Source organism: Panthera onca, chromosome B2 (assembly GCF_046562875.1).
Source record: "Panthera onca isolate mPanOnc1 chromosome B2, mPanOnc1 haplotype 2, whole genome shotgun sequence".
NCBI classification, from domain to species: domain Eukaryota; kingdom Metazoa; phylum Chordata; class Mammalia; order Carnivora; family Felidae; genus Panthera; species Panthera onca.
In genome coordinates this window covers 99,090,770-99,113,171 of record NC_138343.1, presented here as the reverse complement: position 1 = coordinate 99,113,171, position 22,402 = coordinate 99,090,770, and the positions used below count along the sequence as shown (strand labels likewise).

The 22,402-nt window shown below is 43.9% G+C and overlaps 1 protein-coding gene across 1 annotated transcript in view; it reads left to right on the top strand.

Moving 5' to 3' along the window:
• Window positions 1–16,335: 16,335 nt before the first annotated feature.
• SLC22A16 (solute carrier family 22 member 16) overlaps window positions 16,336–22,402 on the top strand; it is a 40,205-nt gene continuing 34,138 nt past the window's right edge. Inside the window, exon 1 of the mRNA XM_060616390.2 lies at window positions 16,336–16,469. Within this exon, the coding sequence (XP_060472373.1) occupies window positions 16,417–16,469 (53 nt within the window). The 5' untranslated portion in view covers window positions 16,336–16,416. The remainder of the gene's footprint in view (window positions 16,470–22,402) is intronic.

Sequence of the window (22,402 nt, the reverse complement as noted above, 5' to 3'; positions counted from 1 at the left end):
TGAGCCCTTGAGCCCACCGGCCAGCCGGGAGGGTTACGCAGCAGCATTTAAATGGGAGACGAACAGTCTGAACCACATGCTGGCTCTGTGGCAGTTTCCTGCAAAACGACTATGTAAATCCAGGTGAATACTTGTTAAACACACAATTATACACCCAGAGAGCTGGACTGAAAGCACCTAAGCAGATGAGAAGCATTGTGGGCACAGTTTCTCAGGATTAATAATATGGCTATAAAAGAACACACACACTCATGATAAAAATTGTGCAGCACCCGAGTGTAAAGTAAAAACTAAATGTCCTCCCCTTCATCTAACCCCTATGTTCTATTCCCCAGAAGAAATCAATTTATCCATTCCTTTCAGAGATATTCTGTATATATTTAAGCACATATATGTATTCCTTTTATTAAAACACATTTCCGTTAGGCAAAAAGGATCCCCCTGTTTCCCTTTTCACAGAATATCATGAACATCTTAACATTTGGTACATATTGTTCTACCTACTCATTATCATTGTATGGATGCACCATGATGTATTTAACTACTTTCTTAAATTGCTTTTTTCATCAACAATATGTTTTCAAGATCTTCCTGTATCTCCCGTACGGATCTCCCTCATTTCCCCCGTGGCTTGGTATTCTGCTGTAGGAATATACCTCAGTGTATTTATCCACTGACAGGTTGTTCCCAATCTTCCTCTATCACAAACAGTAACATTTCTTCCTCTTCTTCTTTCTTTCTTTATTATTTAAAAAAATGTTTTAACGTTTATTCATTTTTGAGAGACAGAGCGCAAACAGGGGTGGGGCCGAGAGAGGGAGACACAGAATCCGAAGCAGACTCCAACCTCTGAGCTGTCAGCACAGAGCCCAATGCGCAGCTTGAACCCACAAGCTGTGAGGTCATGACGTGAGCCGAAGTCGGACGCTTAACTGACTGAGCCACCCAGTTGCCCCTAATTTTTTAAAAAAGCTTATTTCTTCATTTTGAGAGGGAGAGATACAGAGAACAAGCAAGAGAGGGGCAGAGAGAGAGAGAGAATCCGACGTGGGCTTCTGTGCTGACAGCAGAAAGCCCGACGTGGGGCTCAAACTCATGAACCGTGAGATCATGAACTGAGCCAAAGTTGGACACTGAGCTGCCCGGGCACCCCAACAATAACCCTTCTCGTACATGTTCTCTTGTGAGAGTTGCTCTAAGAGTTCTGCCACGGTTCCCATATTTCCAAAGGATCACTCTGGCTGTTGTGTTGCGAATAGGCTGGGGTCAGCCAACAAGAAGGAGAGCAGGGAAATGGGTTGAGAGGCCACTGCAATAGCCCAGAGAAGTGACAAGGACAGTGGCAAAGAAGTCAGCGGCTGGAATGGGGTGCATTTTGGAGGTAGAGGTAACACGATTTGCTGATGCTTACAGGTAGCCTGTGAGAGAAGAGTCAAAGAGATTCCAGAGTTTGGGGCTAAGAGATTGAAGGTACCACTCACTATGATATAAGACCCTGGTGGATGAGCAGTCTTGGGGAGAAGCTCAATTATCACAAATTCTGTTTTGGAAAACATCAAGGTTGAATGCCCATCCGACTTCCCAGTGGAGATGCCAAGAAACTGGAGTTCGGGGCAAAGCTCAGGGCCAGAGATCCTGATTTGGGAGTCAGGGCTGTGCGGATGGTATTTAAAACCACGAGACCCATGAGAGAGTGCAGGCGCAGTGAGAAGAGGTCCATGGACTCTCAGAGCATTCCAACGTTTAGAAATTGGAGAAAGGAAAAAGACCCGGTAAAGGACACGGAGAAGGACTCGCCATCGACAGAGGAGGAAGCCAGGGGAGAGAGAATGCTAAGGTCAAGATACGGAGACATTCTTGTATGCAGAGGAGAGATCCCAAGCTGAGAGGGGAGTGCGGGAGGAGAGAGGAGGTAGCTGCATGATTGATGACCTGGAGTAGGAGAGAGGAGATAAGGACGCAGCTCACAAGTTGCAGGGCTGGCCTGAGTTAGAACAGAGTCCGCCCTTCACAGCAGTGAGAGAACAGAGTATGTAGGCATGCGGCAGGAGCATGGGTAGTTGTGGTGCTGGGAGTGTGTACATGTCCTCGACTGGTTTTTTCTCTACTGTGTCCTTAGTGCAGTAAGAAATAAGAATCAGCCAAGACTGAGGGGCTGGGTGTTGAAGGCAGTCCCACCAGGGGTGAGTGAGAAGTTTTGCCTATGATGAAGGACAGCTGGTTACAGCTGTGTCATAAAACATAAGTGAATTGGCAAGGAAAGACTGTTGTGCCTACTGGCAAGGCAGGGCAGTGAGCTGTTCTAGAAAACCAAAGAAATCGAAAGCCAGCTGACCGGGGGGAGCCTTTACTGAGCAATTCAGTTACCTTTTGTGGCATTGCGTTCATTGTACAAACATTGGCTGGGAGCCACCACCAGGCTAGGAGGTCAAGATGTGATAATGGATGAGATTCCTCCCGGAACATAAAACCTATGGAGGTGTATTTTTCTGTAAGAATAAATCTCAATTTATAACTGAAGTAAGTCGGGAGAAAAGGGAGGATATTCTCAGGTATCTGCTGAGAGCAGGTGGAGAGAAGGAAGCTTGTGAAAACTGAGGAATAAATTTGCAGGGGGGTGGGAGGCATGCATTTCACAACTTGGAACAAACGTTCCTCCTTAAGCTCAACTATCCTTTCAGCCTAAGTTACACAGAGTTACTTACGACCCACTGTGCTACTAGCTGACTGAGGCCTTTGAGAAGTCCCTTAATTTATGTGCCAAGTACATTCTAGATGAGGTGCTCTCTGCGGCCCCACCCCACGGTGCTGTGATTCTGCCACGGAACCTACTTTTCCATTACGAGCAGTAACTGCGTAGGTTGTTTTGTCAAATTGCTGTAAGAAAATCCATCCCGAACATGAACTGTTTTTGCAGACCTCTCAAATTATGCTGCCCTTTTCTCCTTTCACGGGTTCCAGGTAAATCCAGGAAGGTCATCATCACAGAAGCCATAGTTGTAAAGGACACACATGCTAGGACTTAGTGTGCTTTGCAGGCAGTCATCACACCATGAGCCCCACAGGGTTCCATTCCATCATATTCTGCGATTCTTGTTTTGGTTCCTTTCTTTCATTATTCCAAGCAGACCCATGCTGAGCTCCCACACGTTCAAAAGGACCATTCATTTCCCATACTGCTAAAAGTTGTATAGAGTTTTCTACTCAGGGCTGTTGCTGTTTTCTCACAGCACACTTCTGTCTCAAAGCTACATTATCCAATGCTTGTCTACATGTTATGATTTCCGCTTGCTTCTTTCCAATGCTCTTAATGGATTTTAAGTAAATACAGTTCTTAGCCAATTAAACTTTTCCCCGCTTGTTTTTCATCTTTATGCAGATTGACTATTTCCTTATTCCACTGGGAAAAAAAAAAACAGTACTAGGCAATGATTAATTCTAGGCAACCACACCAAAGGAGCCATTTAACCATTTCCCATTAAGAGCTAATTAATAAATACTTGGTAAAGGCAATAATAATCTTTTCATTTTATTGTTCTGACCTAACAAATGTGTTTATTCCTGCACATATCCTTGTGTGGTTTGATCATATTGATCACACAGTGCTAAAAATTAAGTGATTCTAAGTTGCTTCTGCTCTTGGAGGAAATTGCTGTGTGATTGCACAAATCATTCTATATTTTGCAAGCTGGGATAAATCCTAAAATACTTTTCTTTGTGGATGGAGATCTATGTATAATTGAAGTTTATTATGAGTTTTTTGTAATCTTTGTATCAATTAGTATTCTGTATTGTAAATAACTCAAAGTAGCTTAGACAATAAAGAGAAATAATGGCTTATCTAACAGAAAAGCCCACAGGTAGTTAGCTTCAGGTAAGGTTTGATCCAGCAAACAATGTCATGGAGGAGAAAAGGATTATAAAGAGTCTCAGAGCATTCAGTAATAACACTATTAGGTAAGTTTTTGAGATTTTGTGATTTTTTTTTGTATTTGTCAGCTTTTTGATATTTGTAATGCATTGTGATTTTTTTCCTATTCTAAATATATTTTTTTATCCTTTAGAGTGGTTTCTGCAATTGCATAAACTGTGGACTTCACAAAACCTGGATTTGTTCCTGCAGAAGAGAGGGGGAGAAGGTTGCTCCCAGAAGAAAATATTTTATAAAAATGAGGGTGAAAGGACATCTAGTGACACAAACAAGACATGACCACTAGGTTTTAAACTTGTTTTGAGATTTCTTAGCTTTCAGTTCTGCCTATACGGGTCTAATGAATGGTTTTGTTGGTAATGAAGCTATTTAAGGCAGAGACTATGTGTTAAACTTTTCTGGTTGATCCCCCCAGTGATCAGCAAAGTAGTTTGTGTATAAAAGCATATTGATTTATTAATGCTTTTTTTCCAGGAATGTGATTCCAAAATGATTATACTTTCTTTTTATTTGACCATACACAAAAATCTCATGGAGGAGTCCAAGTTCCAGAGGAGTTCAATCATAAACTCAAAGAATCCTATACAGAAATACTATTACAACAATAGCAAAACATGGATAGAGAACAAAACAATGACCTAAGCCTTGGCCACTGACTCTCTTATTTCAAGTAATTATCTATTGGCTATGTCCCTGATATTTGTTGAAACAGAACTTTCAAGTAAAAAATGTTGCCTGATATAAGATTGTTATTACGTTAGGAAATTACTAAAAGTTGACTCAATGTCTTCTCACATCCTTGAAGAGCATGAGTTTAGGGGCACCTGGGTGGCTCAGTCGGTTAAGCACCTGACTTTGGCTCAGGTCATGATCTCACGGTCCATGAGTTCGAGCCCCGTGTTGGGCTCTGCGCTGACAGCTCAGAGCCTCGAGCCTGTTTCACGTTCTGTGTCTCCCTCTCTCTGACCCTCCCCTGTTCATGCTCTGTCTCTCCCTGTCTCAAAAATAAATAAAACGTTAAAAAAATTAAAAAAAAAAAAGAAAAGAGCATGAGTTTAAGGGTTGACAAAGAAAATGCATTTCCATAAAGAGTTAATGTGAAATTATTTGGGAGGAAAATAATTGAATTAGACTGCTAACCCTGGCCTTTATGGGAAAGGTCTGGGATTCATGTTCAGTTTTGTCATGAGCTAAAATTCATTCTCAGTAAGAAAGCTTGTGAGAATGAACTTGGTTAGGTTTGTCTAGAGATTGTTGTCATTGGTCTGGAAAGGTGAAGATCTTACCCTCAAAGAATCTTTGGCTTCTACTAGAAAGACTTCATTTGGCAGTTATGGGTGACCCTTTGGTACATTATTAAGTAACCACAGCTTGGGTCTCTTTGGGCCTATTGGGAACAACTCTAAACAATAGAGGATGCACCTTGTTTGTACTTTGCTGTTTGCCTAGTGGACTCTCTCAGCACAGCGTCTTTATCTGTAAAAACCAGAGGCTGTTCCAGAATGATCTCCAAGGTTCAAGCAGCTGTGACAGTCTGTCATTCTAGGATCCTATGATAAGATATATATATATTCTATATACTATATTCTATAGTACTCTATAGATTATGATATACAGATAGTCTCAGACAAATGTTAAAGACTTAACATGAGAAATAGTTCCCTGAAACTCAGGAATCTTCTTCAGCTTATTGTGAATGTACTGACTTTAATTCTTTCTGTGTTTTCTGAGATTTCCTAGAAGGAAGGAGACTTTTCTTCCCCCTCAGCTGTTAAACCAGCCTGCCTCAGACAATCCTCTTGGATTGGGAATATTGATGTAAGTGGGTTCGTAGGCCTCAGAATGGGCGTATCAAACACAGATTGCTGGGTCCCACTCCCAAAGCTCCTGGCTCAGCTAGTCTAGGGTGGGGCTTGAGAACCTGCCTTTGTAACAAGTTCCTAGGTGATGCTCCTGCTGCTCTGGGACCATGCTTAGAAAACCACTAATTTATTGAATTAACTCATTTAGTGGATTCTTCCCTTGAAAGGTGGAGGACATTTAAGGTCTGTGGCAATTATGTAGGATTAGGTCTATATATTCTTGTCTCTTCTCCTTCCTCCTTTCACTTCCTTCCCCAGTCCTGAAAATTCAGAGCTACTGTAAGAGACAGTATAGCTGGGTGGTGGGTGCTCAATTTCCAATTTGTGGCATGAAAGATGGGGGATGAGACTAGAAAATACGATCTTCTTTCACCAGTGGTTTGTACTGGGAGACTTATTTAAGTCGACTAGAGCCAATTAGCATGCCTGACCTTTCATCCAGTTAATTCTATAATGGTTCTTGTTTAATCCTGAAATTCTGCATTTCATCCATCTTTTTATGTATCTGCCCATCCATCCATCTAATTTATAATCACCCTAAGAAAATGGAAAATGCATATAAGTAAAAAATAAAAATATCCAAAACTCATTTAGCTCAAGAAAATCACCTCCAAGCTTTTTCTATAACTAAAGAAACACACATTAAAAAACGGGATCATATTGCTCTGAAACATGCATTACCATCTGTTGTGAACATCCTTCCATGTTAACAAATATACAACTACACCATCATTTAGTTTTTATTTTAAAATTATATATTATTTACTATAAAAGTAACAATTTCCTAGTGCAAAAACTTCAGACGGTTTAGGAATGTATAGTAACTGAAAGTCCTGGGGCACCTGGGTGGCTCAGTCCGTTGAGTGGCTGACTCTTGATTTCAGCTTAGGTTGTGGTCCCAGGGTGGTGGCATTAAGCCCAGTGTCGGGCTCCGTGCTGAGCATGGATTGGGATTCTCTCTCTCTCCCCCTCTGCCCCTCTCGCCTGCTAGCATGCGTGCTCTCTCTCTACAACAAAACAAAACAAACCCTGGAAGCCCTATTTTCCCATATCAAAACGTCATTTTTAATAGCTGCACAGTATTTTATTATATAGAAAACACCATAATTTAACCAGTCCTCTATGAATAGTTAGCTCTTAAGTTGTTTCCTTTTTTGCTTTCGTTATAAATAATACTGTATTGAAATATTTTGCATATAGACATTTGCACATTTCTCTGATTATTTCCTCATTTTAATGATATTTTAATATCCTTATGGTTATAAGGATAATGAATGTTACCATATTTGGAAATAATAACAATATTTTTACCTAAGGCAGTTAGGACAAGTAGGTGGTTAACTGAAAAAGTTGGTAAAGCGGGACGCCTGTGTGGCTCACTCAGTTGAGCGTCCAACTTTGGCTCAAGTCATGATCTCACAGTTCTTGGGTTCAAGCCCCTCATCAGGCTTGCTGCTGTCAGTGCAGAACCCACTTCAAATCCTCTGTCTCCTCTCTGCTTCTGCCCCTCCCCCACTCGTGCTCTCTCTCAAAAATTAAAAAAAAAGTTAACATTAAAAACATTTTTAAGAAGTTGGTAAACATTAAAAAAAAGTTGGTAAAGCAAGGAATCATTAAAAAAGAAGAATTTTATGAACGATGCAGATGACTCTAATGCTATTTAAACTGTTCCAGAGCCTAGAAAGAGAAATAAAGTATCCAAATTATTTTATATGAAGCCAACATAACACTGATAATATGCAATAATGATTACACAAGAAAACTGTAGAAAAATCTCACTTATGAATGTCAATCCAACAATCCAGCATAAATATTAGCAATCAAACTTCAGTAGCACATTAAAAGAACACTAACATTAACAATTAGGAATTCTAGGAATGTAAGGACTCTTCAATTTTAGGAAATCTAATTTTGTGATAGGAAAACATTAATATTATCTTTCCAACAGGTATGAGGAAGGCATTTGATCAAATTCAATATCTATGCCGGGTAAAGATGCAGTAAACTTAGCAATAGTCGGACACTTTCTTAACACGATTCAATAGATCTATCTTAGTCTAAAAGCCAGCATTTAGTGTAATGGTGAAATAATGTATGTTTCCATTAAAGTCAGAAATGAGGCAAGGATGTCTAGTAACACTACGATTATTTAACATCATTCTGCAGGTATTAGCTAATTCAGTTAGGTAAAAGAAAGAAATTAGAGGAATACTGAAAGAAAGAAGGGGTTAACATAACCACTATTACAAATGAGGTAATGTTATAGGGCACCTTGGGTGGTTCAGTCGGTTGGGCGTCTGACTTCAGCTCAGGTCTGATCTCACCATTTGTGAGTTTGAGCCCTGTGTCGTGCTCCGTGCTGACAGCTCAGAGTCTGGAGCCTGCTTCGGATTCTGTGTCTCCCTCTCTCTCTGACCCTCCTCCACTCACACTCTGTGTGTGTGTCTCTCTCTCTCAAAAATAAATAAACATTAATTTTTTTTAAATGAGGTAATGTTATATTTAGAAAGTTTAAGAGAGATTCATCTGACAAATGATGTTAAACAATATGGGAAGTAATTCGGCTTGGTTAAAACACACACACGCAGACACACACAGAATAAACAGCCTTTGAAACATAAAAATAATAAAAAATAATAATCAATTAGAAGATGTAATGGAAGACTTTATTTACATTGTAACTGAAAAAACAAATGAAAAGCAATATGGAAGTTCTGGTTAAAGAAAAACTTCAGAACTACATGAAAAGATGTTCGACACCACTAATCATCAGGGAGATGCAAATTAAAACCATAATGAGATGTCACCTCATACTTGTTAGAATGGCTGGTATGAAAAAGATAATAACAGGTGTTGGTGAGGATGTGGAGAAAAGGTAATCTTCATGCCCGGTTGGTGGGAATGTAAATTGGTGCAGCCATTGTGGAAAACAGTATGGAGGTTCCTCCAAAAATTAAAAATAGAACTGCCATATGACCCAGCAGTTCCACTAACTGGGAAACATTAACTTGAAAAGCTGTATGGACCCCTATGTTCATTGTAGCATGACGTTCAACAATAGAAGTTTAGATAAATGGACTATGGTATATTTATAGAATAGAAAAATATCATGCAGCTATTTAAGAAGGAAATGTAGTCTGGGTCCCTAAGTGACTTAGTTCAGCCTGTGACTCTTGATTTCAGCTCAGGTCATGACCCCAGGGTTGTGGGATCGAGCCTGAGGTGGGGCTTCCTACTCAGTGTTCTCTCTCTCCGTCTCTCTCTCTTTCTCTGCCCTGCCCCCACTCTCTCTCTCTCAAAATAAATAAATAGACATTTTTTTAAAAAGAGAAATATTTGCCCAGAGAGTCCAGTTTGCACAATGGAAAGTGTGCAGGCTTATGGAATCAGGGGAAAACTAATTCAAATCCCAGCTCTGCCTTTCACTAGTTGGGTAAATTCAAACATACTTAATAGCTCTGAGCCTCAGTTCCCCTATATAACTCAATAGTTTTGAGATAAAATGGGATAATGTATATAAAATACTGTTATTTATAGATATGTGTGACTATAAAATGTTTAAAATGAGAACCAAACATGTGATGTAGGCCAGCCAATCAGATCATTCCCTGCCCTGCCTTTGATGAGAGGCTTTCGCTCATCTGGGATTGAAATCTACACAGAAAAGCAGAGAAGAGAAGAGATGGAGAATAAGAGAAAGGGAAACCCAAGGCACTGTTTGTCCCTCTGGATCACATCACATATCCTGCTAGCTCTACCTTTGGACTTCTCCCACAGTGAGTCAAAAAAGTCCCTTTCTGGCTTTAGTTTGAGCATGGTTTGCTGCTATTTGCAACTGAAAAAGTATCAAGAGCACTTTACAGGGCTTAGCTAATTGACCTCACCACTGTGCCGTAAGGTAGGACTGTTACTTGAATTCAATCATTTTGACCACGTAGTGACATCAGAGAGATGTTACTTGGCCTGCATGTCAAAGTTTTTAAGTGATGGAGGTGGAATTTACAACCAGGTTGTCAATTGCAGAGCGTGAGCTCTTAACAGTGCATTCCAAGGCCGTTCGGGTCAATGTACCCATTATTTTCTGTGTGTCAGGCACAAGACTGAGCTCAAAACATGCCTGCTCTCATCCCATCAGCTTCTTTGACTGTCCACATTGACATAATTTTACTATTTTTCTGTCTTCATTAACATGACTTTACTGTTCTAGAAAACTCTTGCCAAGGAAGACAAAAGTTACAAATACCTTATTGTTCATTTCAGGAATTTCCCCAAAGCATTTAAATGATCATCATACTCTTCAAATTCTCAATAAAAAGCCTGAGACGACTGTTTACTTCCCAAGACTCTTTATATTTTTAATTCATTTTTAAAAGTTTATTTATTTGAGAGAGAGTAAGTGGCAGACAGAAGGAGAGAGAATCCAGTGCAGGCTCCATGCTGTCAGCACAGAGTCCAATGTGGGGCTCAATCCCACAAATCATGAGATCATGACCTGAGCTGAATGAACCAAGAGTCGGTTGTTTAACTGACTGAGCCACCCAGGTGCCCCTACTTCCCAGGACTCTTAATGCCTTGCTTCAAAATCCTTACCTTTCTGTGCTCTCCAATTCTAAACTCATATATTAAGATCCTTTTCCAAGCCCAGTCAACCCCATGGAAAGACCTTCCTGAAACTAGACTCCAAGACCTCACCTGCGTTTGCCCTTCCCCCTTTGAATGCTACGGGGACGCTGGCAAGTCCATGCTTTCCCTTACCGCAGCTTTGCTTGACTTTATCAAGTAGTTTTGGTGGTGTTTTCTGGGTTCCAATACTGGTGAGTCTGCTCAATCAAGAGAGAATATAGGGCAAGAAAAGAAAAAGGCCAAAGATAAGAAATGCCAGAGACATCATCATTCACAGGCAGTGGAGGAGCCGAGATATTTTTTTTCCTACAAGAGGACCCAATATTAATATAAATTCCATCTAGAATCACTGGCTTTGGGAAGCAGGGCTTTGACAGAGGAGGAGGAGGTAATTTTAGCTGGGAGCCTTCAGGCGGGTGGGATAGAGTGAGGGGGCAGTGGGAGTGGAAGTGGTATTTAGAGATCAGCCCCAGCCTGGAGCCCCGGGACAGAGGTGATGGGGTCCCTGGAGTGGGAGGGAGGTGTGGTCGGGGAAGTGAGAGGATGCCAAGACAAGCTCTACTCCAGAAACTCCCCTCAGGCAGGCTCTGCCTGGGCTCTGCTGAAGAAGGACTTTGGTTTGATAGCATGTGGCTGTCTGTCTAGACCATGGGGAGGACAAGGTGCGACAGAGCCTTTGAGAAATGGTTTGCAGACCTGCACTGGCAGCAATTTTGTGGGCTTCTGCCTGTCTCCCACCACATCAAACAAATCCCCTTCCTGCTCATGTTGGTGATTTCTTAGCCATGGGCAGAAAATCTGTTTCCACACATTTATTACTAACTTGATAATCTGATGTGTACTTAGCATTTTATAAATAAAGCTCCAGGTCACTCTTTGCCCATCAATGAACCTAATCACCATTTGCTCTTTGGTTTCTCTCCGATTTGTGGATACCTCTTAGATACCTAGATATAGTTCCAAAGAGACTTTGAACAGAAACTCCAGGCTGGTGGGTAGCTCAGTCAGTTAAGCGTCTGACTTTGGCTCAGGTCATGATCTCGTGGTTTGTGAGTTCGAGCCCCATGTCTGGCTCTGTGCTGACAGCTCAGAGCCTGGAGCCTGCTTCAGATTCTGTGTCTCTCTCTTCCTCTCTGTCCCTCCCCCGCTCATACTCTGTCTGTCTGTCTGTCTGTCTCTCTCTCTCAAAAATAAATAAACATTAAAAAAAAAAAAGAAAGAAAGAAAGAAAGAAAGAAAGTCCAGGCTGGGAAACCATGAGGCCACAGGACATTGGAATATTTACTCATGTGCCAAGGAGTTCAAGTCACCCAATTAAACAACTAACCATTTAGATTTAGAAGGATACAAAAATGTTGTTTTCTCTTGGGTTCCTGCCTTTCTCCCTTTTCTGTTCCCCTCTACCCCTTCTACTCGCTGGAAGAAATACATCTGCCCTGTATTTGTGTTAAAACGATCTCTTCTGAGGGGAATTCTTCCGTTTGGTCATTTTGGAGAGTCCCTGGCGTGGTGAGGACCTGCAGGGCACTTCCCCTGTGCTGTGGTGTATAACTGGAGTTAGTGGGCGGGGCCGCAGTCCGACCTGATGTCTGCCCCCAGCCCACTGCTGGGGCCACAGTCAGACTGGTGTGTGCCTTCTCTTCCCCTTGTGTTAAAACGATCTCACTGGATTTCTAAGAAGGCAAGTGCATTGTTAGGGGGCTCCTCTTTAGGAAATCTCAAGATTTGCCTGAGTTGTGTGTAGGGTTTGAGCCAGGACCTTAGCCTTCTTCCATTCATGTGTGGATACACTGGGGCTCTTAGAAAATTGTGTGCATTTTATTTCATTATTCCTGATGTTTGGATTATGTTCATTCATTCATTCAACATATACTTGCTGAGCATCTACTGTATGTCAAAGTCCCTGCCCTCATGGAGTTTCTATTCTATAGCAGTGATATCAAATTATATATACACATGCCAGGTTGAAGAAAAATAAAGCAGGATAGCACAGTAAGGGGCTAGAGAGTGGTGAAGACTGATATTGTAGGAGCAGCAGAGAAATCTTCTCAAAAGAGGAAACATTTGAACTGACTGAAGTAAGGAAATGAGTTGTGTGATTCCTTGGAGACAGAAGTCTCAGGTAGAAGAAACTGAACTCATAGAAACAGAAAAGAGATTGGTGGTTTCCAGAGGTGGGGGGGGGGGGCGGTTTGGGAGAAATGGGTGAAGGTGGCCAAAGGGTATAGACTTGCAGCATTAAGATGAATAAGTCCTAGGGATGTAATATATAGTATGGTGACTGTAGTTAACAACACTGTATAATACTGTATACTGGAAAGTTGCTGAGAGAGTAGATCTTAGAATTTCTCACCACATGCACACACACACACACGGTAACTATATGAGATGATAGGTGTGTTAACTAATTTTACTGTAGTAACAATTTTGTAATTTATACCTGTATCAGATCATCACATTGTACACCTTAAACTGACATACTGTTATGTGTCAATTATATCTCAGTAAAGTCCCAGACTCTTGGTGGGGGTGATTTATTTGGGTTTATTTCCCATCTCAGTAAATGGCACCTCACCAGTTGCTTAGGCCAAAACCCCTGGTATCTTCTTTCATCGCTCTCTTGTTTTCACGCTCCATATCCTTTTCCAGCAGAAAATTCTGGTTGCTCTGCCTTTATGATAGAGCCTGATTCTGTGCACTTCTCTCTACCCCTACTACTAACCTTCTTGTCCAAACCATCATCTCCAGCCTGGATTGTGCAACCCCCTCCTAATTGGTCTCCATGCTTTCTCCCTTGTCCCACACATCTCCCTAAAATATAGTTGTGGCTGTTTTATCTGGGAAGGGGTGCATATTTTTAAACTGAAAAATAAATAGAAAGTCAAAGTGGAAAAAAAAGTTTCAAGCAGAGGGAAAAGCAAGTGTAAAAGTGTGGGGACTGGAGTGTGGTTTACAATGGGCAAGGAGGCTGGAGTGGAAGAGTGGTTGAGAAAAAGGTGGGAGATGAATCAGAGAAGCAGACCGCACCATGCTAGGACTCTGATTTTATTCTAATAGTGAGAGAAAGCTGCCAAGCAGAGGAGTGTCTTACTCTGAATTATATTTTGGGGAGATGTGGGGGGCAAGGGAGGAAGCATGGAGACCAATTAGGAGGATGTTGCCTAATCCAGACTGGAGATGATGGCTTGGACAGGAAGGGTAGCGGTGGGGGTAGAGACAAGGGTTCAGAATCAGGCTCTATCATAAAGGCAGAACAACCAGAATTTTCCATTGGAAAAATATGTGGATTGTGAAAACAAGAGAGGGATACAAGAAGATACCCAGGGTTTGGCCTAAGCAACTGGTGAGGTGCCATTTACTGAGACAGGAAATGCTGGAGAGGAGTGGGATTGAAGGTGGCCATGGTAATTTTGAGGTGGCTTTTAGACATGTGGACAAGGGGTGGAGAAGGTAGTGGTATTAACAAGTCTGGAGTGCTGGGCTGAGGTCAGCTTGGACACATAGATCTGGGAGTCATTCATACATGTTTTGAAAGCCTTGGGAGTAGATCATGGGTTGACAAGCTTTATCTATAAAGGGCCAGATAGTAAATATTTTAGACTTAGTGGGCCATACACTCTGTCACAGCTACTCAAGTCTGGCATTGCGGTATGAAAGCAGCCATAGACAATATATGAATGAATGAACATGATTGTGTTCCAAAAAAACTTTATTTGCTAGAGCAGGTGGCAGACCAGACTTGACCTGGCCTCTGTGGTTTGCCAACTCTTGAACTACGTCATGCTACTGAGGGAGAATGTAAAAAGTGAAGAGCTCAGAGCCCTGGGGCACTCCAACATTTAGAGAAACCGGGAAAGGGAGGAGGAGCTAAGAGACTGAGATAACAGCAGGTGAGAGGAAAATCAGGAGACTGGGGTAGCCCAGAAGCCAAGGAGGATGTTTTAAGACAAACCAATATTGTGGTACCAGTAAGTATTGTGAGACACTTTGAGATGGGAACATTCTTTTGGAATACTCTTCACGGTTATCTTCATCTTTCATTATTTTTGGACCATTTTACAACTTTGTAAGTTGTAGAAAACTGATAATAATGCAAATTGTTCTTGTCCATAGAAATGAATTGTGTTTAGTGGAATGCAATTGATACATTGGTGGAATTGGTGAAATGCCATTGCCTGGTGGACAGATCAGTTCTGCATCTATTTGTAACTTCGTACTAGCATTCCTTATTATTTTTATATGTGGGGTTCACTTTGGGGTTCAAAGAATTCTTCTTTGAACAGATTGTAGCATCTTATTGGTTCCTTCGTTAATTAATGAGTGAAATAAAATTACTGATTTGTTCATTTTATATTTCTATGCGAATCATGATTATACCTTGTAAAATAATTTTTCTTTAACAGTGGACATTAAGTAAGATAAGGATTGAAAATTGACCATTGGATTTGGCAACATGGGGACCATGGTGTCTTTGATAAGAGCTATTTTGGAAGAGTAGTAAAAGTTTGATTGGAGCATATTGTATGAAACTATAATAATAAAGACACATGGGTATAGGGAAAAATAAATAGGTCACTGGAGCAGATTTAGAGAGCCCAGAACAAACCCACCCATAAATTGAAACTTCATAGATGACAGAGGTGGCAATGCAGAGATAGAAAATGCCATAAATGGTGCTGGACAATTTTTTATTGTATGACAAAAGCCCCAGACTGGATCTCTATCTTAAACTAAATGATCTTTCAGTGGATTTAAGACCTAAATGAGAAAAGCCAAAAGCTATAACTTTGAGAAGAAAATAGAATATTTTGTGACCTCATGGTAAAGCAGAATTAAAAAAAAAATTTTTAATGTTTATTCATTTCGGGGGGGGGGTGGGTAGGGGCAGAAAGAGAGGGAGAGAGAGGGAGACACAGAATCTGAAGCAGGCTCCAGGTTCTGAGCTGTCTGCATAGAGCCTGTTGAGGGGCTGGAGCCCATGAACCCTGAGATCATGATCTGAGGCCAGGTGGGATACTTAACCAACTGAGCCACCCAGGTGCCCCCAGTAAAGCAGAATTTTTTAAACAAGATACAAAACCACAAAGTATAAAGGAACATATGTATGAATTTGACTTCATTAAGATAAAAAATACCACTTCTGATCATCGAAAACACCATAAATGGATTGAAAGTACAATTTCTCATAACACTTAACTGACAAAGGATAGGTATCCAGAATATACCAGTAGGTGAGGGAAGTATTTTGGGAGTGAGCTTTTCTCTCTTTTTCAAATCCTGCTCAAGTACAAGTTTCTTGTTGCCACTGTTCTGCTCGAGCCTCTGCCCAGAACGTTCTTTAGCCCTTTGGGTGACATAAAAGCTTTAACACAGCCCTGCCAGATCCTGTCACTTTTCGGGGCCATCAGAATCCGTTCTTTATGCTCTGCTCTTGGAGACTCTGTCCTGGCCCTCAAACTGTCGGCCTCGTCTGAGAGAGCGGTTTTTGTCCCAGGCGAGAGTGGAGTCCAGAAACGTTACATAGAAAAATCAAGTACCTGCAGTAGCCCCTTCCCGCAAGTCTGAGTGCCACGCTTGTGAGGCGTGTCTTTCCAAAGATGCTAGGTTCTTGCGGCCCCCAAACCTAACCCCGGTCTCTGCATTGCCTCCTCGGGCAGTCCCGAGGCACCGGCACGACCGGGAGAGACAGAGAGACAGAGAGAGAGGCGACCGCGACGACGCGGTGAGTGTCCCACAGGAGGGAGGGAGGGCGCGGGCGCGACGGCGGGCCCCGGGACCACGGCGGCGGGGAGAAGCCAGAGGCTGCGCGGGCGGGGAGGGGGGAAGCGAGCCCGGCCCCGCGAGCCGCCCGCTGGCGCGCGGGGGACTGCCGGCGGGGCTGGCCCCCTGGGGCGCGGCGGGCCGGGGCGGAGCCGGGCGGGGCGGGGCGCGGTGCCCGCCGTCCCGGGCGCTCGGCGCGCTCGGAGTGTCCAGCTGGGGAGCGCAGCGCACGGCGGCACCATGAAGCCCCACAATTTGGAGTTGATTTTTGACCACGTGGGGCACTTCGGCAGGTAGGGAGTTGGGGGTGGGCAGGGGGGAGGGCGGCGGAGGGGAGCGGGAGCCACGTGGAGGGGGCGCCGGTGGGGTCTGTTTCTTTCCGTTGCGGTGGGGGGTTCTCGCGCGGCGCTCCCGATACGGAAACCTCTCCCGCTCTTTTCGTGGGGTAGTCGGGAGACCCGCGTCCGGACTCCGCGCCCAGGGCTGGGCTTGTCCTCTCGGACTCCGGCGCCGGGGTCTCCCCGACAGCGAGCAGCGGGGCGCTGGGACTGGCCTCCGGAGTGGTGGCTGCTGCGAGCAGGTGGGACCCGGGGCGCGCCCTCTGCGGGAGCCCAAGTCCGAGGTCGGGCCGGAGCGGCCGGCTCACACGAGTGGAGGAGTGCCTGCTCCTGGCGGCCCGTTTCTCCAGTCCGCCAAATCGGCTCCTCTTTCACTTCCCCGGACGACTGCTGACCAGCTCTGCCCCGTAGGGTCTCCCTCTGTGCCTGGCAGGTGGGTATTGCCCCAGGAAAACCCGTTAGTCAGATTTTGTTGCCATTTATAGAAGCCTAAAGATGTGCCAGGTACATTGTGTCGGCTTGTTACACACAGAGTTTCATTTGATGCCTTTGCAAAGGAGGTGTTTGCATCCTTACTTTAATGATTGGGAAACTGAGGCTGGTAGGGCCAGGGTCCCACAGACGCCACACGCTGGGGCCCAGATTTAGCCACGTTGCACCCCCCTTTCATTCGTCAAATTAATTAAGACATTAAATATTGCATTCATTCATTCATTCATTCATTCATAGAGAAACGCTCCTCTCTGACCTAGAGGCTTTTGGGAGGAGAGGCTGCTGGGTGAGGGGCTATACAGTAAGTATGACGATCAGAGGTTTGGAGCTAAGTCCTAGCCTGCTTCTTACCTCTAATATTCTGGTAATATTGTGCCTCAGTTTCCTATCCACAAAACAGGAATCACAATAATTCCTGCCTTACCTCCCAGGCTTGTAGTGAGGAGATGGTGTGGTGCTGTTTTCCAAGTCGTAAAGTTGCATAAATGTTGGTTATGATCCTGCGTGGCGGGAGGGAGAAGGTGGTTGAGCAGTCCTAGGAGGGGCAGGAGGTCCCAGCTCTCTCCTGCTTCCTCCTAATACCTGTGTTTCTTGAACACTGATCTGTGCCTGGCTCTGTCAGAAGCTTTTGGTACGGGCTACCTTCTTTCGTCTTCTCTACAGCTCCGTGAGATTGGTAGTATCACTCTCATTTTACACCTGACAAAACTGGGGCTTGTGCGTACGTCACAGATCTGGTAATGGCAGGGCAGAATTGGATGTCGTTGGAAGTCATCAGTGCCCATAGCCCACGCTCTCAACCATGATGCTCTCCTGAGCACGGTTAGGTACCATCCCCAGGACTCCATCGGGCTCTTTATATATTACCTTGTTTTATCCTTCTTGAAGCAGAATAGCATGGGGAGTACAAGATCCGCTCTGGGGGTTGGATGTCTGAGTTCCAGTCCTGGCTCTACCACATACTGTGTGGTCTTCAACATTTCACTTACTACTTCCTCATCTGTGAAATGAGGGTAATTGTTACCCTCCAAATGCTTATTGTAAGGACTCCACATGCAGCCTCTCATTACATCCCTACAGTAACCCTATGAGGTAGGAGGTGCTAATACCATTCTTTCCCATTGTATTTTAGAGATTAACAAGGTCATTGTATCAGTTGGTGTTTGGCTCACAGAGATCCCTCAGTTGGAAGTTTGTCCCTCTCCAGTAACTATTCAGGGTAGGTTCTTCCCACGGGGTCATCCAGGGACCCAAGTGGGTGAGGCAGCCCTGTCATCCACAGCATGGGGCTCTCTCTCTCTGTGCTTGGGGCATCTGGTCCCATTGTCCTCACCTGCAGCGGTCAAACGGTCAAACGTAGCTCTCCATGGTGGGAAAAGGAGAGAGTGGATTTGGGGAGACAACTCTTAGCTGGCTACAATGATGTGTGCAAAAGTCTTAACATTCAGTAAGTTCTCAATAAATCGCGGTTATTATTGTTACCCGAGTCCCCATCCTGGTAGGAAGGGTTGGCTTGTGAAAGCAGCATGTAGCGAGGCAAGGGTAACAAGCATGCTTACAAAAGGTGAAAACAGTGTGACCATGGCATGGGATCCCCAATTTTCTCTGATATTTGCTGTAATTGTGCTTTTTTATTGTTTATAAATAGAAAGGGAGGTTATCGTGTTTCGTTATTTAGCCTTCTTTTAGGGAAACCTAGTGAAAGTGTTAAGTAGGGAACCTTAATTATCTTTCATTTAGCATTAATCATTTCTAAGGGGAGGAAGCACTATCCTAGTCACCTTTAAGAGAGGGAAGCAGGACACCTAAGAATTAAAAAGCGGTTCCTGGTCTTGTCCTGAAGCCATAACTTCAGGACATAAGTTTATGTCCTGAAGTTCCATAAACTTCATGGATTAACGCCCATGTGAGAGGGAAATGAGGAAGCATACTCAGGTATCTGTGCTGGGATAATCTCAGAACTGGTTCCCTGAGTTGTCTTGGCTTAAGGGGAAAAATAACTTAAAATACTAGAGTTGGAATGTGGAGCCTGTAGCTGATTTACACCTATGGACATAGGTAGTTTTGTTTTTTCAATATATGAACCTGCTTTGGCTCATCTTCTCTGACTTCACCTTATGAACATCGTAATAGCCAGCACTTCTGTGCACTAACAGTGTGCCATAGTGCTTTACATTAACTCTTTTCATTCCCTCAACATCCCACTTTTCAGATAAGGAAACTGAGGCACAGAAAGTTTAAGGATCTTGCCCATGGTCCCAGGTGGTAACAGACACAAGATTCAAACCTTAGTAATCTGGCTCTGGAGGCCATGCTCTTGACCACAGAGGGGTACCACCAGTTACGTTTCTTTATACAGAATGATATAAATCTAGGACTGAAGGTAATTTTCTTCACCTGTCACCCAGATTGCATGGGTCCATTTCTGGTCATCTTTGCTTTTCCTTGCCTCTGGGGTTTCTGCCTACTGTGTCTGTATGATTCTTTTTTTCCATTAGTGTGCCTCTTTAGCTGTGAACAGAGTGCTGTGTTATATCTATAAGTGTTATCCCAGAGGGTCCTCAGGTTGGGCAGATTGATAACACCTGTTGGACCGTAATCTTTGTAAGGGAGAGAGTGGTATGTCAGAATGCTAGATGCCTCAGGAAGTAGGGTCTCGTTTTTTCCAGAAGTTATCCTTGCAACGAGGCAAGGGAAATTTGAGTTGCAAGGATACTCAGGACCTTTCCAGCATGTAGAAAGCATATTTCTGTGAACCAACATGGGTTGTTTGGAAACTGCGAAGAGGCGTATTATTCCTAGAGTATAAAGTATGAGGGCGACAGAAGGGAGGTAAGTTCACAATCATCTCTAAGAATATTTTTCTGTGGCATGCTGAGGAGTTCAGGTATTAGGAAGGTCACTTTGCAGAATGGAAGGTGCATTGGAGGGGCAGGAGTTTGGGGAGAGCCCAGAGAAGACCTAGGTAAGAGCCCAGGCGGGAGATAAGGAGGGGGAGTGTGAGCAGGGAGGACTGGACAGTTTTGACAGGAGGGATTGATGGGGCCTTCTGGTTATAAAGGACAAGTGGGCAAGATACCCCCATTCCATGCATCCTATTTCTGGTTTGTGTAGATGATGGTGTCCTAAACTCAGAAACAGTTACACTCCAGGTGGGGCAGGCTTGGGGCTTGCATCAGTTTGAGAGTCTTGTGGGAATTCCAGGTTGAGGCATTTAACAGGCATTTGGATAAATGATGTATTGCTCAGGCAAGATGCCTCCTTGTCAGTATGGGTTGGGTGGCCATTCAGGGCTGAAGGCACAATGTGGACAGACTGGGTATGACTTGGTACCCATTCCAGTCAAGCCTCAGCAGGGCATTGCCGAGTACTTTTCCTGCTCTCTGGGTCTTGCAGATATAAAACGTTTAAATTGATATATTACATGTATACAGAAAAGTATGCACCATACTCTACAACCTGATGAATCGTCATAAAGTGAACACCGCCAGACCACCCCTTCTCATGCCCTCTCTCAAGCAATATCCTCTCCCCTCCCCCAGCCACCACTGTCCTCATAGCTATGGTCACGGGTTAGTTTTGTCTGATTCTAAACTTAAATAAATGGAGTAAAAAATCATAGACTTTTGGTTGGGCTTCTTTTGTTCAACATCATATATGGGGGGGGGGTCACCCACATTGAGCGCTATGGTAGTTTGTTGATTTTCACCAGCATACAGGATGTCATGACACGAATATTGCACAGTTCATTCACTCACTGTTAACAGACATTTATATTGTCTCCAGGTTGGGTTTATCACACATAGTTCCTCTTGTCTATGTATTTTAAGGTCCTTGTGTATGCATTTCGTTGGGTACGTACCTGGGAGAGGAATCCCTCTGGCCGAGTGTGCATGTGGTCAGCTGCCAGACAGATGTGCGAAGTGGCTGTGGCAAATTACACCCTCACAAGCTGTTTAGGAGAGTCCCAGTGGCTCCACAACAGCTGTTAAATATTTTCAATGTCAAATCTTGTATCAACAGATAATTCAACCGAAGATTTTGATTTCCCGGGGTGGTGTTTCTCATCCATGTCAGAGTCTCTTAGGAAGCGTTTTAAGCTTGTATAGAGTTCTGGATCCTACCTCAGACCTCCTGAACCACAATCACTAGGGGTGGGATAGAGAAGACAAATCCTAGTCTCAGAGGTTGCTGTGGTGGATGCTCTGTTGGTGTGTGTGTGTGTGTGTGTGTGTGTGTGTGTGTGTGTGTGTGTAAGTAGTTCTAGTGTTGACTGTGAGATTCAGGCTGGTTGGGGAAGGAATTGAAGCCAGGAAGGTGGCAATAAACTAAAGAAGCTGGTGGGATCCAAAGACTGGGCACCTGGATGGTGCTGGGGATGGGGTCAATGGGAAGGACTCGGGGATATGGGGGAGAGTGGGAGGTTACGGTCAGCAGAAAGTGAACTTTTCAACGGTGGAGCCATTCCAGGGCAAGAAACTACTTAGGTACCAACCCAGATGCTAACGTGCGTGATCCAACATACAGTGTTAGTAGAATAGGCACAGTAACCCACCCAGACAGTGCCGAATAAGGTGTCCTGTATAGCACAAGCAGCAGGTGTAACCTGGATGAGGGAAATGGGGAGCCTCTGCTGTGCAAGAACAGGCACAGCCGAATCTAGAATCTGCCTGACAGAAGCAGAACCACTCAGATGGAATTGTCTAACAGGATCCTTCTATCCTGTTATCCATCATCCTTGCAGGCTGGAAAGGGCTTCCTGAGAAATTGCCGGGGAAGGAAGAAACACTTCCTGAATTCACAAGCCTGTTCCCTGGGGCAGGTGACCCACCAACCACGCCAGGTGCTCACAAGTAGCATAGTGTGTGCAGGTCAAGGGCAGAGCCTGACCCTGTGGCTCTCCAGTGATATCTAGTAGCCCATGCACGGGGGCTAGTGACCTGCAGGGGTGAGGGTTCAGGCACCACCATTTCAAGCTGTGATCTTAGCTTCTCGGGGTCTATTGAGTCACAGCAACTCAGGCTTGTCTTCCCAGCCTGCTGTTCCTACCCGGCCCCTCTGTATGGAATAGACCGAGGCAGATTTCTGATAGTTTTTCTTCGGGCAGAGGCACCTTTTCTAGAAAAACAGAGCTGGCTCCTTTTAGCTGCAAGGACTCAGGCTTTAGCGCTCTAGGCTCTTTTCTTGGCTGCCCATCCCATACTCTGAGAATAGTATTTGTGTGTTCTCCCTCCCTTTCTGTTGCGAGAAAAAAGCCACTTGTTGCTTGCTTGCCTTTTGCTTTGTGTTTTTCTTTTCTGAACTAGCTGCTGGGGCCAGTGCCAAATACAGAGTTCAGCCTTGAAACCGTGGCCAGCTCCAGCGTGTGGTGTCTTGATGGCCACAATATGTTACAT